Source organism: Trachemys scripta, chromosome 8, assembly GCF_013100865.1.
Source record: "Trachemys scripta elegans isolate TJP31775 chromosome 8, CAS_Tse_1.0, whole genome shotgun sequence".
NCBI lineage: Eukaryota > Metazoa > Chordata > Testudines > Emydidae > Trachemys > Trachemys scripta.
In genome coordinates, this window is record NC_048305.1 from 56,625,267 (window position 1) to 56,642,836 (window position 17,570).

General features: G+C 44.1%; 1 protein-coding gene across 1 annotated transcript in view; it reads left to right on the top strand.

The window, feature by feature from the left end:
• Nucleotides 1–17,570, top strand: part of HMCN1 (hemicentin 1) — a 329,872-nt gene that overhangs the window by 111,569 nt on the left and 200,733 nt on the right. The window contains 3 exon segments of the mRNA XM_034778414.1: nt 12,680–12,800; nt 13,376–13,639; nt 15,884–16,028. Coding sequence (XP_034634305.1) covers nt 12,680–12,800; nt 13,376–13,639; nt 15,884–16,028 — 530 coding nt within the window.

Consider the following 17,570-nt stretch of genomic DNA (forward strand, 5'->3'; position numbering starts at 1 on the left):
CGCTGCGGCTTCCTGCAGCCCCCATTGGCCCAGGACGGCGAACCGCGGCCAGTGGGGGCTGCGATCGGCCAAACCTGCCGCGTCAGCAGGTAAATAAACTGGCCCGGCCCGCCAGGGTGCTTACCCTGGCGAGCCGCGTACCAAACGTTGCCAACCCCTGATATAATGTATTTAAACTCTCAGAAAGATTTGACAAGGTCCCACAACAAAGGCTTTTAAGCAAAATAAGCAGTCACGGGATAAGAGGGAAGGTCCCCTCATGCATCAGAAACTGGTTAAAAGACAGGAAACAAAGGGTAGGAATAAATGGTTAGTTTTCACAATGGAAAGAGGTAAATAGTGTTGTCCCCTAAGGATCTGTATTGGGGACTGTTCTGTTCAACATACTCATAAATTATCTGGAAAAGAGCGTAAACAGTAAGGTGGTAACATTTTGCAGATGATACAAAATTAATCTAATCCAGAACTGACTGAAAACAATTACAAAGGGATCTCACAAAACTGGGTAACTGAGCAACAAAATGGCAGCTGAAATTCAATATTGATAAATGCTAAGTAATGCACATTAGAAAATATAATTCCAACTATACATACAAAATGATAGAGTCTAAATTAGCTGTTACCACTCAAGAAAGATCTTGGAATCATTGTGAATAGTTCTCTGAAAACATCTGTTTTAAACATCTGTTTAGTGTGCAGCAGCAGTCAAAAAAGCTAACATGTTAGGAACCATTAGGAAAGGAATAGACGATAAGACAGAAAATATCATAATGCCATTATATGAATCCATGGTGCACCCACACCTTGAATACTTTGTGCGGTTCTGGTCGCCCCATCTCAAAAAAGATATGCTAGACTTAGAAAAGTTACAGAGAGAAGGGCAACAAAACAGAACAGCTTCCATACCAGAAGAGATTAAAAACACTGGGACTGTTCGGCTTAGAAAAGAGATGACTAAGGGGTGATATGAAAGGGCAGATGAAATTTAATGTTGATAAATGCAAAGTAATGCACATTGGAAAACTTAATCCTAACTATACATAAACAATGATGGGGTCTAAATTAGCTGTTACCACTCAAGAAAGAGATCTTGGAGTCATTGTGGATAGTTCTCTGAAATCATCCACTCAATGTGCAGCGGCAGTCAAAAAAGCGAACAGAATATGGGAATCATCAAGAAAGGGATAGATAATAAGACAGAAAATATCATATTGCCTCTATATAAATCCATGGTACGCCCACACCTTGAATACTGCGTGCAGATATGGTCGCCCCATCTCAAAAAAAGATATATTGGAATTGGAAAAGGTTCAGAAAAGGGCAACAAAAATGATTAGGGGTATAAAACAGCTTGTGTATGAGGATAGATTAATAAAACTGGGACTTTTCAGCTTGGAAAAGAGGCGACTGAGGGGGGAAATGATATAGGTCTATAAAATCATGAGTGGTATAGAGAAAGTACATAAGGAAGTGTTATTTACTCCTTCTCATAATACAAGAACAAGGGGCCACCAAATGAAATTAATAGGTAGTAGGTTTAAAACAAACACAAGAAAGTATTTTTTCATGCAATGCATTGTCAACCTCTGGAACTCCTTGCCAGAGGGTATTGTGAAGGCCAATACTATAACGGGGTTCAAAAGGAAGATAGATAGATTCATGGAAGATAGGTCCATCAATGGCTATTATCCAGGTTGGGCAGGAATGGTGCTCCTAGCCTCTGTTTGCCAGAAGCTGGGATTGAGTGACAGGGCATGGATCACTTGATGATAACCTGTCTGTTCATTCCTTTTGGGGCACTTGCCATTGGTCACTGTCAGAAGACAGCATACTGGGCTTGATAGACCTTTGGTCTGACCCAGTATGGCCGTTTTTATGTTATGTTCTTATAGGATAGAAGTCTATAAAATCATGAATGGTATAGAGAAAGTGAATAAGGAAGTGTTATTACCCCTTCACATAATACAAGAACTAGGGGTCACCCAATGAAATTAATAGGCATTAGGTTTAAAACAAACATAAAGAAGTACTTCTTTACACAGCGCACAGTTAACCTGTGGAACTCCTTGCCAGGAGATGTTGTGAAGGCCAAAAGCATAACTGGGTTCAAAAAAGAATTAGATAAATTCATGGAGGATAGGTTCATCAACGGTTAATTAAATCAGTGCAAGTCCTGTGTGTAGACAAATCCTAAGTGTGGCCTTAAATCAGAGGCTAGAGTAAATTGAATTGCATTGTACCAAGTCTAGTTGTCTCCACTCTAGATTTGTCAGAATGCCAATTAAGTGGATACATATATGTTTAAACAAGAGTGATGAAGAGTGCACGCAATGCTCCTTGCTGATGCTAATGGAAGCACTCGCCTTTGTTTCAATGAGAAGATGGTATGAGCAGTGGTGAGCTGGAGCCGGTTTGCACCGCTTCGCGGGAATCGGTTGTTAAATTTGGAAGCCCTTTTAGAACTGGTAGTCCCGGGGGACAACTAGTTCTAAAAGGGCTTTTAAATTTAACAACCAGTAAAGCTCCGGCAGCTCTCTCTCCCGCCTCCGGCCCCAGCTCACCTCCACCTCTTCCCCTGAACGCTCCACCCCTCTTCTCCTCCCCCTCCCCTGCTTCCTGCGAATCAGCTGCTCACGTGGGAAGCCTGGGAGGGCTGAGAAGCAAGCAGCGGCTTCGCGCAGGTGAGCTGGGGCGGGGGGGCGCGAGGAGGGTTCCAGGGAGGTGCGGCCCGGCCAAACGGCCTCAACCCCGGCAGACCTGCTCCGGCCCCGGCCCAGCGGCTCCGGCCCAGCGGCCCTGGTCCAACTGTTCTGGGCCCGGCCCCAGCCCAGCGGCTCTGGCCCTGGCCAACCTGCTCCGGCCCAGCGGCCCCAACTCTGGCCGACCTGCTCCGGCCCAGCGGCCCTGGCCCCGACTCCTGCCGACCTGCTCTGGCCCAGCGGCCCTGGCTGATCTGCTCCGGCCTCGGCCCTGGCTGACCGGCTCTGGCCTGGCCCCAGTCCCGGCCGAGCGGCGTGGCTCTAGCGCCGCCAGCCACCTCCAGGCAGCGTGGTAAGGGAGCAGGGAGCAGGGAGGGGGTGTTGGATAGAGGGCAGGGAAATTCAGGGTGGTGGTGGGGGGTGTGGATAGGGGTCTGGGCGGTCAGAGGGCAGGGAACAGGGGGATTGAATGGGGGCAAGAGTCCCGGGGGGCAGTCAGGAAGGAGCAGGGGTTGGATGGGGCAGTGGGAGCTAGTTGGGGCAGAGGTTCCAGGGGCAGTCAGGGGACAGAGAGAAGGGGTGGTTGGATGGGCCAGGAGTCCCAGGGGGCCATCAGTAATGAGAGGAGGGGTTGGATGGGGCGGTGGGGGGCAGTCAGGGTACAGGGAAGGGGAGTGGATGCGGCAGGTGTCCTGGGGGGGGCATCAAGGAACGCAGGGGGTTGGATGGGGCAGGAGTCCCGGGGGGTGGGGGCGGACCACGACCCCCTCGTGGGGTGAGGAGGACGGAACTGGTTGTTAAGATTTTGGCAGCTCATCACTGGGTCTGAGGGCAAGTCCATGGCTCCTTTTTCCACTCTGCATCAGTCAACAGAACTGACCTTCTGCTGAAGGTGTCAAGTATCAGGGGGTAGCCGTGTTAGTCTGTATCTACAAAAACAACAAGGAGTCTGGTGGCACCTTAAAGACTAACAGATTTATTTGGGCATGAGCTTTCGTGAGTAAAAACCTCACTTCTTCGGATGCAGTGAGGTTTTTACTCACGAAAGCTCATGCCCAAATAAATCTGTTAGTCTTTAAGGTGCCACCAGACTCCTTGTTGCTTCTGCTGAAGGGTGCACTCAGTACACTTTCACCAAGCTGGTGGGACTGCCAGTGCAATATGTATTCTCTGGGCACCAAGGAGAAATGCTGTCAGAGAACCAAAATTTCTCTAGGGGGTCCTGCTGCTCTCCTCCCCCAAACCTGAGACAGGTCTTAAAAGCCACAGTCTATTGCATAATAAAATAAATATATCACTATACATGGTGCATCACTTTGGTTAATAAAAGCCTTCCAACAAAGACCAAAGATGAACTCAGTGCTTCAAACTGTACTTTAAAGGTACTGTTTCCGCAGGTTGGCTTGGAAATAACTTGTAATCTTTATTTACTAGCTCCATAATAGAAGCTGTGGTAGGTGATTGCATCTAATTACTCCTTAAGGTCTTGCTGGCAACGAGTTACAGGCCATTAACACAATTACAGACCTGTTAAGATAAAAAGGCTTGTCAGCAAGGCATAGAAGGAGGCAATCCCATTGAGAAGAGTCAGCAATGAGATACCCTTAAGCACTGTTTTGTTTTCCTACAAGGCAGGAATTGTGAATCAAAAAGGCCTTGCAGTTGGAGGATGTAGCAGAAGCTTCCCTGCTGATTTAGGTTAAATGGCTGTTCATACAAGGCAGAAGAAGAAAAAAGGAGTCAATAGAAAAGCTTGTAATTATTGTGAACAAGAGAGTTCTTAAATGGCCATTATAATTACCCATTTACAGCCTCCAAGCCAAATCCGGCTGTTTAGATGGAATGTAATGATAAAGCAGGCCAGAATAAATCCCATTTAATGAACACATCCTTTGAAATCTACTTTGAATGCAAAAGTAGTAACCTGTAATGCAACTGTAGTAACCTGTAAATAACTATATGTAAATAGAATCTTACAATTAGCACACCCCCTCCCCCATCTCCTAGCTATGATGGTTTGAATTTCCTCAGCTTGCATGGAACAAATTACATAAAAATCAAAAAACTGTCTGATACCACATTTCTTAATTTAATAAAAAAAATACATCTTTATTCTTCACCTACATATATTTTGAATTATTTTTTTGTTTTGTTTTTTGTTTGTAATAATGTTCCTGGAATGTTCCAAGTCTTGCAAATGTTTGTGCGATGAATATGTGTTTGCACAAAATTTCACATAGCAAATGCTTATGCAGCTGTCTTTGCATCTTTTTGATTTCCTTCCTTCTATTTATAAAACATTCAGCCAGACAATCAAGGAGCAAAAACGACAATATGTGACTTTATGCAACACAAATAGGCAAAAAACATAGTTTGAAAACAATCCAACAGCTTTAAATTTGTTCCTAGATGTTTGCACAACACCTAGCACCATGGGGCATAGATCCTGATTAGGGCCTCCAGGCTAGGGTTACCATACATCCGGATTTTCCCGGATATGTCCAGCTTTTTGTTCCTCAAATCCCCGTCCGGGAGGAAATTCCAAAAAGCTGGGCATGTCTGGGAAAATAGGGAGGGGTCGTGGGGCTTTGATCTGGGCTGGAGCAGCTGGGGCCGGAGCCGGTGACGCTGGGGTGCTCGGCTGCCGGCCTGTGCCGCTCTGCCAGGGCCAGGCCGGAGCCACTCGGCTGGAACCGGGGCCCGAGCCGAGCTGGGCCGGAGCCGCTGGGACCGGGGTTGGGGGTGCTCGGCCGGCACCGCTTGCCCAGGGCCAGGGCCGGGCCGGAGCTGCTCGGCTGGAACCGGGGCCTGAGCCGAGCCGCTGGGACCGGGGCTGGGGGGTGCTCAGCTGCCGTCTGGCACCGCTTGGCCGGAGCTGGGCTGGAGCCGCTCGGCTGGAACCGGGGCCTGAGCCGAGCTGGGCCGGAGCCACTGGGACCAGGGTTGGGGGTGCTCGGCCGCCAGCCAGTGCTGCTCAGCCGGGGCTGATGCCCCGGGGCCCAAGCAGAGCTGGAGTTGCTGGGGCCGGAGCCGCGGGGGCCGGGGCAGGCCGGAGTCGCTTGGCTGGAACCTGAGCCAGCGCCCCAGGGCCCGAGCCGAGCCGGGCCGGAGATGCCAGGGCCAGAGCCGCTCGGCCGGGGGGGCTGGACTAGGCCGCGCCTCCTCGCACCCCCCCCACCACCGCCCCAGCCCCAGCCCCAGCCCCAGCTTACCTGCTGCCTGCCTGTTTCAGGCTTCCCGCGAACATTTGATTCGTGGGAAGCAGGGGAGGGGGAGGAGCAGGGGGAGGAGCGTTCAAGGGAAGGGGCGGAGTTGGGGCAGAGACTTTGGGGAAGGGGCGGAGTTGGGGCCAGGCTGGGGGCGGGGAAAGGGTGTAGTTGGGACGGGGGCGGGGCCCTGTGGAGTGTCCTCTTTTTGTGTTTTTAAAATATGGTAACCCTACTCCAGGCTGTACTACAATAAAAAGGTTATTATTAATAAACAATGTCACTAATACTCAAGTCTCTGGATAATTTACTAACAGAAATATTCGTCACATGTATTATTTGTTATGAATAGTCCACCCAGTTCTGATCCTTGGCCTGTTTTGCTTGCATTAAGATTTTACAGCATCTGAAGAAGTCAGGGAAAGCTTTGCAAAATTTTTAATTGTGCTATAAATGTCTTATACAGATGTCGTATAAAACTACGAAAAGAAAACTTTGTTACTCCATTTGTCCAATGAACATTTAGCAGGCAATTAACTCTTGATAACAGGAGTTATTTGGTATTGTGTTTAATATTACTTTGTATCCTTTAATATTGTTAACAGCTGGTTTATATTAAAAAGACTTTACATAGTGATTTTCTGAGGTGAAAGGCTAACTAATAGAAATAAATAGTGGTTGTTCCAGTAAGACAGACACCAATTTGTCATAATGCCTAGATGGCTTATTGTCCAGGCAGCCAGTTATGGAAAACAACTGCTTCATCTAAAAATAATCATGAGCAGAGTTTTCACTAGATCTAAGAAATTATACATTTATGACTAGATAAAATAATTCCTCTCAATCTGTACTCCCAATGGAATGAGGAGAGTTAATAGAGAATTTACTTTGTAGGTAAAAATATACAAATCAGGCTGCATTCTCTATGCATGAAGTTTAGGGAAGACTCTGGCCATTCTTATGTTAATTACTTGCCTGCCTGCCAGACAAACTGCTGAATTGCACTTAAAAATCCTGTTTGCATTGACTGGCATGTCTCACCTTTAGGATGGAGATGAAACCTGCCGTCCTCTCTGTTTGCCTAGTTATAATCACTGGAGGGCAGATTTGCCTGCTAGATTTGCTGAATTCCTCTTCTTGGCTCTGTTCAGCAAATTGCTGTCCATATTACACTTTTGGAAAAGTTTAGTAACTAACTAATATATCAGAGAGATAGCCGTGTTAGTCTGGATCTGTAAAAAGCAACAGAGGGTCCTGTGGCATCTTTAAGCCTAACAGATGTATTGGAGCATTCGAAGTGGGCATTCACCCACGAAAGCTTATGCTCCAATACATCTGTTAGTCTTAAAGGTGCCACAGGACCCTCTGTTGCTTTTATCTAATATATGACTACACAAAATTGGGAGAACTATATTTTCTTGATTTAAATGCCAGATTGTCTTTGCCAATTCACTTTAAGTAGAACTTTCTAGCATGAATGATTTTCTTAAGGAGGTACTATCCATGTGGCATTAAAATAAAAAAATTCCTTCACACACACATCAAAACAATGTTTTAACTCTTTGATTTATCTCTCGTTTTTGGGCTGATCCTGCCCTCCTTGCTTCTAAACTCCTATTGACTTCAGTGAGAGTTTTGTTTGATTAAGGATTGCTGGTTCAGCCTTTAAAGCTCTTACCAGCTCACTTGCAGAGTGGCTGGGGCTTTCTGTGAGTGAACATCATTATTTCTAAAATAAACAAATTGAATAGAACAGATGGGAAGTTTAAGGAGTCTGGAATTTTCTTTTCAGAAGTACAAGTATGAAGCATATTTGCCATGCTCAGAGCTTTTACAATCATTTACTGTACGTTTGCAATGTTGTTGTTGTAGCTGAGCTGGTCCTAGGATATTAGAGAGCAAGGTATGATTCATAGATTCATAGATTCAGGGGCTGAAAGGGACCTCGAGAGGTCATCGAGTCCAGTCCCCTGCCCTCATGGTAGGATCAGATACTGTCTAGACCATCCCTGATAGACATTTATCTAACCTACTCTTAAATATCTCCAGAGAGGGAGATTCCACAGCCTCCCTAGGCAATTTATTCCAGTGTTTAACCACCCTGACACTTAGGGTGGTTAATTTTTTCCTAATGTCCAGCCTAAACCTCCCTTGCTGCAGTTTAAGCCCATTGCTTCTTGTTCTATCCTTAGAGGCTAAGATGAACAAGTTTTCTCCCTCTTCCTTATGACACCCTTTTAGATACCTGAAAACTGCTATCATGTCCCCTCTCAGTCTTCTCTTTTCCAAACTAAACAAACCCAATTCTTTCAGCCTTCCTTTAAGACCTTTAATCATTCTTGTTGCTCTTTCAGACCTTTAATCATTCTTGTTGCTTTTCTCTGTACCCTCTCCAATTTCTCCACATCTTTCTTGAAATGCAGTGCCCAGAACTGGACACAATACTCCAGTTGAGGCCTAACCAGCGCAGAGTAGAGCGGAAGAATGACTTCTCGTGTCTTGCTCACAACACACCTGTTAATGCATCCCAGAATCACGTTTGCTTTTTTTCCAACAGCATCACACTGTTGACTCATATTTAGCTTGTGGTCCACTATAACCCCTAGATCTCTTTCTGCTGTACTCCTTCCTAGACAATCTCTTCCCATTCTGTATGTGTGAAACTGATTGTTCCTTCCTAAGTGGAGCACTTTGCATTTGTCTTTATTAAACTTCATCCTGTTTACCTCAGACCATTTCTCCAATTTGTCCAGATCATTTTGAATTATGACCCTATCCTCCAAAGCAGTTGCAATCCTTCCCAGTTTGGTATCATCTGTAAACTTAAGAAGCGTACTTTCTATGCCAATATCTAAGTCGTTGATGAAGATATTGAACAGAGCCGGTCCCAAAACAGACCCCTGCGGTACCCCACTCGTTACGCCTTTCCAGCATGATTGGGAACCATTAATAACAACTCTCTGAGTACGGTTATCCAGCCAGTTATGCACCCACCTTATAGTAGCCCCATCTAAATTGTATTTGCCTAGTTTATCGATAAGAATATCATGCGAGACTGTATCAAATGCCTTACTAAAGTCTAGGTATACCACATCCACAGCTTCACCCTTATCCACAAGGCTCGTTATCCTATCAAAGAAAGCTATCAGATTGGTTTGACATGATTTGTTCTTCACAAATCCATGCTGGCTGTTCCCTATCACCTTACCACCTTCCAAGTGTTTGCAGATGATTTCCTTAATTACTTGCTCCATTATCTTCCCTGGCACAGAAGTTAAACTAACTGGTCTGTAGTTTCCTGGGTTGTTTTTATTTCCCTTTTTATAGATGGGCACTATGTTTGCCCTTTTCCAGTCTTCTGGAATCTCTCCCGTCTCCCATGACTTTCCAAAGATAATAGCTAGAGGCTCAGATACCTCCTCTATTAGCTCCTTGAGTATTCTAGGATGCATTTCATCAGGCCCTGGTGACTTGCAGGCATCTAACTTTTCTAAGTGATTTTTAACTTGTTCTTTTTTTATTTTATCCGCTAAACCTACCCCCTTCCCATTAGTATTCACTATGTTAGGCATTCCTTCAGGCTTCTCGGTGAAGACCGAAACAAAGAAGTCATTAAGCATCTCTGCCATTTCCAAGTTTCCTGTTACTGTTTCTCCCTCTTCACTAAGCAGTGGGCTTACCCTGTCTTTGGTCTTCCTCTTGCTTCTAATGTATTGATAAAAAGTCTTCTTGTTTCCTTTTATGCCCGTAGCTAGTTTGAGCTCATTTTGTGCCTTTGCCTTTCTAATCTTGCCCCTGCATTCCTGTGTTGTTTGCCTATATTCATCCTTTGTAATTTGTCCTAGTTTCCATTTTTTTATATGACTCCTTTTTACTTTTTAGATCATTCAAGATCTCATGGTTAAACCACGCTGGTCTTTTGCCACATTTTCTATTTTTCCTAACCAGCAAAATAGCTTGCTTTTGGGCCCTTAATAGTGTCCCTTTGAAATACTGCCAACTCTCCTCAGTTGTTTTTCCCCTCAGTCTTGATTCTCATGGGACCTTACTTATCAGCTATCTGAGCTTACTAAAATCTGCCTTTCTGAAATCCATTGTCTCTACTTTGCTGTTCTCCCTTCTACCCTTCCTTAGAATTGTGAACTCTATGATTTCATGATGACTTTCACACAAGCTGCCTTTCACCTTCAAATTCTCTTTGAGTTCCTCCCTATTTGTTAAAATCAAATCTAGAACAGCTTCCCCCCAGTAGCTTTTTCACCCTTCTGAAATAAAAAGTTGTCTGCAATGGAGTCCAAAAACTTATTGGATAGTCTGTGCCCCCCTGTGTTATTTTCCCAACATATATCTGGATAGTTGAAGTCCCCATCACCACCAAATCTTGGGCTTTGGATGATTTTGTTAGTTGTTCAAAAAAAAGCCTCATCCACCTCTTCCACCTGGTTAGATGGCCTGTAGTAAACTCCTAGCATGACATCTCCCTTGTTTTTTTTCCCCTTTTAGCCTAACTCAGAGACTCTCAACACTTCTGTCTCCTATGTCCATCTCCACCTCAGTCCAAGTGTATACATTATTAATATATAAGGCAACACCTCCTCCCTTTTTTCCATTTATCCTTCCTGAGCAAGCTGTACCCATCCATACCAACATTCCAATCATGTGTATTATCCCACCAAGTTTCGGGTGATGCCAACAATGTCATAGTTATATTTATTTATTAGCACTTCCAGTTCTTCCTGCTTATTACCCATACTTCTCGCATTTTTATATAGGCATCTAAGATACTGATTTAATCTTGTCTCCCAGTTTTGCCCTGACCCTCCTTTCTCTCTGCCATTATAGCCCACGCTCCCTCCTATTTCCAACCCATCTCTCAGGTCTCCATGTTCTCCACTTACCTGTGGGCTTTGCTCACCTGTCCCCGTTGAACCTAGTTTAAAGCCCTCTTCACTAGGTTAGCCCGTCTGTGTCCAAATAGGGTCTTTCCCTTCCTCGACAGGTGAACACCATCTCTGCCTAGCAGTCCTTCCTGGAACAGCATTCCATGGTCAAGGAAGCCAAAGCCTTCCTGGCAACACCATCTTCGCAGCCAGGCATTCACCTCCACGATGCACCTGTCTTTGCCCCAGCCCCTACCTTTCACAGGAAGGATCGAAGAGAATATCACCTGCGCGCCAAACTCCTTCACCTGTACTCCCAGAGCCCTGTAGTCACTCTTGATCTGCTCACTGTCACACCTCGCAGTATCATTTGTGCACAAATGGATGAGTAGCATGGGGTATTAGTCAGAGGGCTGGATAATCCTCGACAATGCCTCCGTAACGTCTTGGATATGGGCCCCCGGCAGGCAGCATACCTCCCGAGATGAAATGTCAGGGCGACAGATGGGTGCCTCCGTCCCCCTCAGCAGAGAGTGAGCCAGGGACGGCTCCAGGCACCAGCGCAGCAAGCAGGTGCTTGGAGCGGCCAAGGGGAAGGGGCGGCACCTCTGGCTCTTCGGCGGCAGGTCCGTCGGTCCCTCTTGGAGGGAAGGACCTGCCGCCGAAGAAGAAAGCGGCGCGGTGGAGCTGCCACCAAAGTGCCACCGATCGTGATCGCAGCTTCCCCCCCCACCCCCCCGCCGCTTTGGGTGGCAAAAACCCTGGAGCCGGCCCTGGTGGCAGCAGACCTCCCAGCCTTAGGGGTACGAGGCTTCTCCTTCTCTGCTGTAGGGGGTGATTCCTTCTCTCCTGTATCAAGAAGAGCATAATGGTTTCCTATTACCACGGCGGGAGGGTTTGGAGCAGGGGTGGAGCACTGCCTGCTGCCAAAAGTAACCAGCTGCCAGTGTCCACCCTGAGCCATCTCTTCCTCCACCAGTGGTGTGTCAACAGTCCTGTGTACTAGGACAGCTACCTCAGCTGTCTCCACGTGGACACTGTCCAGGAATTGCTTGTGGATTTGGATGCTCCTCAACCTAGCCACCTCCTCCTGTAGCTCTCCCACCTGCTGCTAGAGAGATTCCACCAGCAGGCACCTTTCACATTGGATGGTCCCCCCAGCCTGGATATCAGTAAGTGGTAATTGCAAGTTACAGTCCCTGCAAAGCCACACCAGGATCTGAGTAGAAGCATCCATGCTCAGGTGCTCTATCTGGCTACAGGCGCAGGTGGAGGAGACAGAAGCAGTGCTGGAACAGGTGTTGCGGGTCTTCCTAACCATCGTAGGCCTCCCTCTGTCAAACTCCCTCTCAAACTCCCCTGTCTGCAGCCCCCGTCCGCTTCATCTGCTTCATTGCTAAAGCTTGAGTGATGTTTGTTTAAAAAGAGCGCTTATTGTCTAATGGAAATACAAGGGTAAATATATTTTCTTAATATAGGAAGTAAACCCATGAATTATGGGAAATTATTTACACTAATCTTTTGCTATCTTCTGTTGGGTTTTTTTGCTTTACAAAATTACCCGTATACTTTATAACTCTCTAATCTTGATTGCTTTGCTCATACACATCCCCCCATTGCAGTCATGCAACCATGTCGAGCAATGTTTGGCCTCATATGGATGCCCATCATAGTATGTCCTTGAGGCATATCACTTTCATTCAGTCTCTCTTTTCACAAGCACTAAATTCAGAAGGGTCCGTTATCTAGAACAAAGGCTTTTAAATGGTTAATTTTGTTTATAACATCTGATATCTTCTTACTTAAAGTCTAGTGAGCTCAATGGACGCTACAAAGGACTGCAAAGTTTGAAGTGCAAATTGCTCCAACAGTGTTTCAATTCAATATTTTTCAGACGTCCAGCAGTGGAAGGCACTCTGTTCGTATAACAGGTCTCAGTACTATTGATTTTCGAGCTGGTTTTTCTAGAAAGCCAACACTAGACTTCAAAAAAGCATCCAGCAGACCAGTGCAAGGTCAGTTTGTGCTCCATTTCTACTGTATTAATTGTTTGGGGAGGCAACATGCTCAGACCGTAGGGAAGAAATATATACTTTGTTGTTCTCTATAATTAGCCTCTGCTGAAACTCGGACCATCATTGACAGGTTCCGAAGGGAGCCATGCCCTGTCCTTAATTCCATTCATGATGCCATTTCCTGTTATGCCCCATAATACTATGCTACGCTTGTGTATTAGAGTTTTTATGTCCCGTAAATCCCAATGTTTTTATTTCTGGTGTGGCTCAGAGTTACAACTTCCCTTCTTTTACTTTTAGAGACTGTAAAATGTTTCAATTTGGCCCCTTGGGGGGTGGGAGGGGGGTTAATGAGGCTTTATAAGCACCTGTTGGAAATTAGTAATTGAATCCTAAATAAAGCACATCGTGTTATCACTGTTAACACACTGTTTTGTGTTTCTTAACAGCTGGTAGAGAGTGCTTTAAACTGAATTGTGTGCATTTACTGGGGGGCTGGAGACACACATCTACCAGAATTTAATCTTTTCTTATATTTTATTAACACTTACAACAATATATTTCTGTTTTCATAGGAATACCTACCTATGTGCTATTGAATACAACAGGGATCTCTCTTCCAGCTAGAGTGGACCGTCTAGAACTTCTGAGTATCACAGGGGAGATCCTTAAGACGATGCCTGTGAAATACTATCCTGATCGAAAACCCTATGGAATATGGAATATTACTGACTTCATCCCACCAAATGAAGCCTTTTTTGTTAAAATAATGGGGTATGACAAGGATGATTATCTCTTCCAGAGAGTGTCAAGTGTTTCATTTTCTAGTATTGTTCCTGGTAAGATTTATTTTATTTTATTTTATTTTATTTTACCGGTATTTTACTTCAGTGAACATTTATTATGCCTGAATTAATGGAATGGATGACTTATGTTTTTTTTCTACTTGCCCATATAATGAGGAAAACTTCTCTTACCCCATTGCCTACAAAACTTGCAACTGATACAATGCACTCTGAACATCTTGGAGGCATCTACTAAGGAGAATTTTAGTTCGAAATTGAATTTCGTGTACAATAATCTAACAAGTGTTGAAAATACAGCTTGCCTTGTCTACACTGAAATTTTAACATGAATTTTCCCAGAGGGAAGACAAGGTCATGGAGAGAAAACATTTGGATAATAAAGGAAGATACTGTATGTACAGTAGTGTGGGGAAAAAATTGTGTTCTACTTTCACATGTAAGAGCTTGCCAAACTATTCAAGAACTGCCAATTTTTAAAGAAACATTTTTCTACACTTAATATTTAAGTGACTTAATTTGATTTCTATTTTCTAGGTAAAATTTTCTCATTATAGAAATAGGTGTGAGAGGGAAGTAAGAGATAAACCCACACTACTAGCAGTTGTTGCTATAGAGCCAGAATTAGCAAGGAAAGGATATTCAGGGCCTGATCTTGAAAAAGTGCTGCAAACCACCTGATAGATGCTTGGGCCTCTCAGATCCCATTCAAACCAATGGATGCCCACGACCCTCAGTAGCTGCTCAGCATGCTTAAGGATCAGGCCCTTATTGAGCTTGTCTTCTCTAGAGTTTTTAATCTAGAGTTAATTGTTAGGTAGTTAACACATTTGCAAAGGCTAGTAAAAACTGTAATGTAGTCATACCCGGAAGTGTGCTAGGAATAAATGTGTGTTCTTAACATGAAGACAAGGCAAGTTTGAGTTTTAATTGGTGTTAGCTAACTGAGGGACTGACTGACTAGGGAGGAGCTTATGGTTTCATCTTGACCAGCTAAGGCTATAACTACACTGTAAAAAGGTGTGTGTGTGTTTTATGTCGAGTTAGCTATCTACTACTCCTTTGATTAGCTACATCAAAGTAAAAACTACAGTGCTTTGTCTTCACTAGGATTTTACACTGAGATTGCTAAATCGATGTAAAAACACACCTTTTTTACTATGAAGATATAGCCTAACAAGTGTTGAAACTACAACTTGCCATGTCTACACTGAAATTTCATCATGAAGTAAACAGGAGTTAAGAACACACTCTTTCCCAGAGTGAAGACAAGGCCACGGAGAGAAAAAAAAAGCATAATAAAGGAAGATATTGTACATTCAGTAGTGTGAAATATAATTGTAGTGGTACTTTCACTTCTAAGAACTTTCCGAAGTATTCAAGAGCTGCCATTTTCCAGACAGACATTTTCCCATACTTCCTGGGTTTTTTACTTAATTTCTTCTCTATTTTTTTGGGTAAAAATTTGTCTCGTTTTATTTTGTCACTCTTGAGATTCTGTGCTGAATTGCTGCTCCCTGGGTCCTAGGTTTGACTAGGATTTAAAGGTCCAATGTTAGATCTTGTTACCTAGATAAACTATCTTGATCTAAGTAATGTCTTCTAATGCTCTAGTCAACGCAAAGCAAATATTACTTTAGCATTCGCTAATCCGACAGAGTTTAACTTGGTTCCCATTGAAATCTGTGGGAGTATTACCACTTCAGTAGAAGCAGAGACTGACCACTTCTGAAGATTCCAATTTAACTCCACCAGCTTAACACATACTAAAGTACAGCTTGCCTTGTCTTGATCAGAGGTTTAGAAGTTTGGTTAGGCTGTGCTAGCTAACATGATCTAATATAACACCTTTAAATCTTAGCTTCACCTTGGCCTTGTTTAGGCTAAGGGCATTTCTACATTAGAAACGCTACTGCGACACAGCTGCAGTGCTAAAGTACAGACCTTAACTACAGTGACAGAAGGGGTTCTTCCATCACTGTAGTAAATTCACCTTTCCAAGAGGTGGAAGCTAGGTTGATGAAAGAATTCCTCTATTGACTTAGCGGTGTCTACACCAGGGCTAGGTTGGCTTGAGTATGTTGCACAGGACATGACATTTTTCACTGCCCTGAGCAATGTACTTAAGCCAGCCTGACTTTCTAGTATAGACCAGCCCTTAGTGTCTTGATAAATCTGGACTTTAAGGAAAAGATTATTAGCATGTGTATTAATCACAATGAATGGAGTGTAGGTGAATAGCTGCTAATAACTTGTTTATGAATATTTTGCTTTCTGTAGATGCTCCGAAAGTTATAATGCCCAAGAAAACTCCAGGATACTACCTGCAGCCAGGGTATATATCTTGCCATGTGGAAAGTCTTATACCTTTTACTCAGCGTTTCAGCAGAAATGGAATAAAACTGGGAATGGATCAGTTCTTCAGGTAAGCAACCATTCCCTAACATAATTTTGGGCATTTAAAAAAATCAAAATTAAACTTTGGAGCAGCTTTTGTAGCTTTAATCTGGGTGATTGTATTGTACTTTGTTCATAATGGTGAATGCCCATTTAAGGTGGGATTTTCCAAAGTACTCAGCACTGGCCTAACTCTGCTCCACTGAAGTCAGACCTATGTAAGACCGATATATGACAAATCTTACATAGTAATCATGTTAATGATTTTTTTGGATCAGTTGTGAGAATTTAAGCAAATAACAAAGAATAACAAGCAAATAACTGCATGAGGAAATTAAGATTGTATATTGTTGTGGGTTTGTGGTGTGTGAGGGGATGGGGGGACGGACACATTTTCTGTTTGTAGGCAGAGAGATCACATGGTTCCAGCAGAAATCTATGTGCTTTGCTTTATTATGCTCCAAGGGCTTTATCATTCTCTTCTTTGGGAAACCTTCCACGGAATACATCACAAGGGTCTCTGGACTCCGTCTACACCACCACCATGCAGACACCAAGGGAATAATAGTCTCTTTCTCTATAGAACAATCCAGGAACAATGAAATAGTAATCAAACAAACAAAAAAACAATACCCCCAAGTCTAAGAAAATATTTCCTGGAAAAGTTAACCACGATCCCCTCTTTTAAAACACCAAACCTTTCAGAAGAAGAATGAAGACCACATTCTATAGCAACTATACCTGATAACAGAGCAAATAAATTCTGAAACCCTCCTGTAAATTCTTGGCAGAGTAAAATTCTGCAGCCCCATTTTTTATGAGGTGCTATTTACATTTAGACATTCTAGGCACATACTTCTCCTGCTCTGTAATTCTCTTCATACTTCAATGATCAAATATCATATTTTACTTATTTTTTTCATAATAGGTACCAAGCTGCATTTTTAGTGATCATGTTACTTATCTGTAGAATGGAGCTGAATATTACATTGACTTAACAAAATATTCTTCAAGACAAATGCTACTGAGCAAGATGCACAGCACTGGTGCCAATTGGGGGCGCTGGGTGAGGACAGATGCCCTTCCCAAGTTTTATGCACTTGCTCAAAGTCCCCTAGACCTCAGAACTGGGAGAGCCATTTCCTGACAACTTTAAGCAGTGGTCCTATACTAAATCAGGACAGCTGCTACTAGAGCAGTCTAGAGGCATGCTTACAGTGCCACTGAAATTATCTCTAGCCACCCCTCTGTACAGATAGAGGGGCAGCCGGGACAAATTTCAGTGGGTGGTGTTGCAATCTGGTACACAGGGTCACAATACCACTAAAATTTGGTGGAGGTGCATCCACGCCAAGTCATGCTGTGACCCGGTCCACTGGGAATCTGTTCCTGTATGGTGGAGCGCAGGGGAGTCTACCAAGAACTGAGATCCTGGCAACACTGCTCATGCACTGTGTGGGTAAAAGAGAGGGGATTCTCCTTCCCTGAGGGAGACCTAGGGTCCCTGTGGGGGGGGGGGGATGAGTAGGGGCTCCCCCATGAAATATCTGAATTGATGCCACTAATGCAC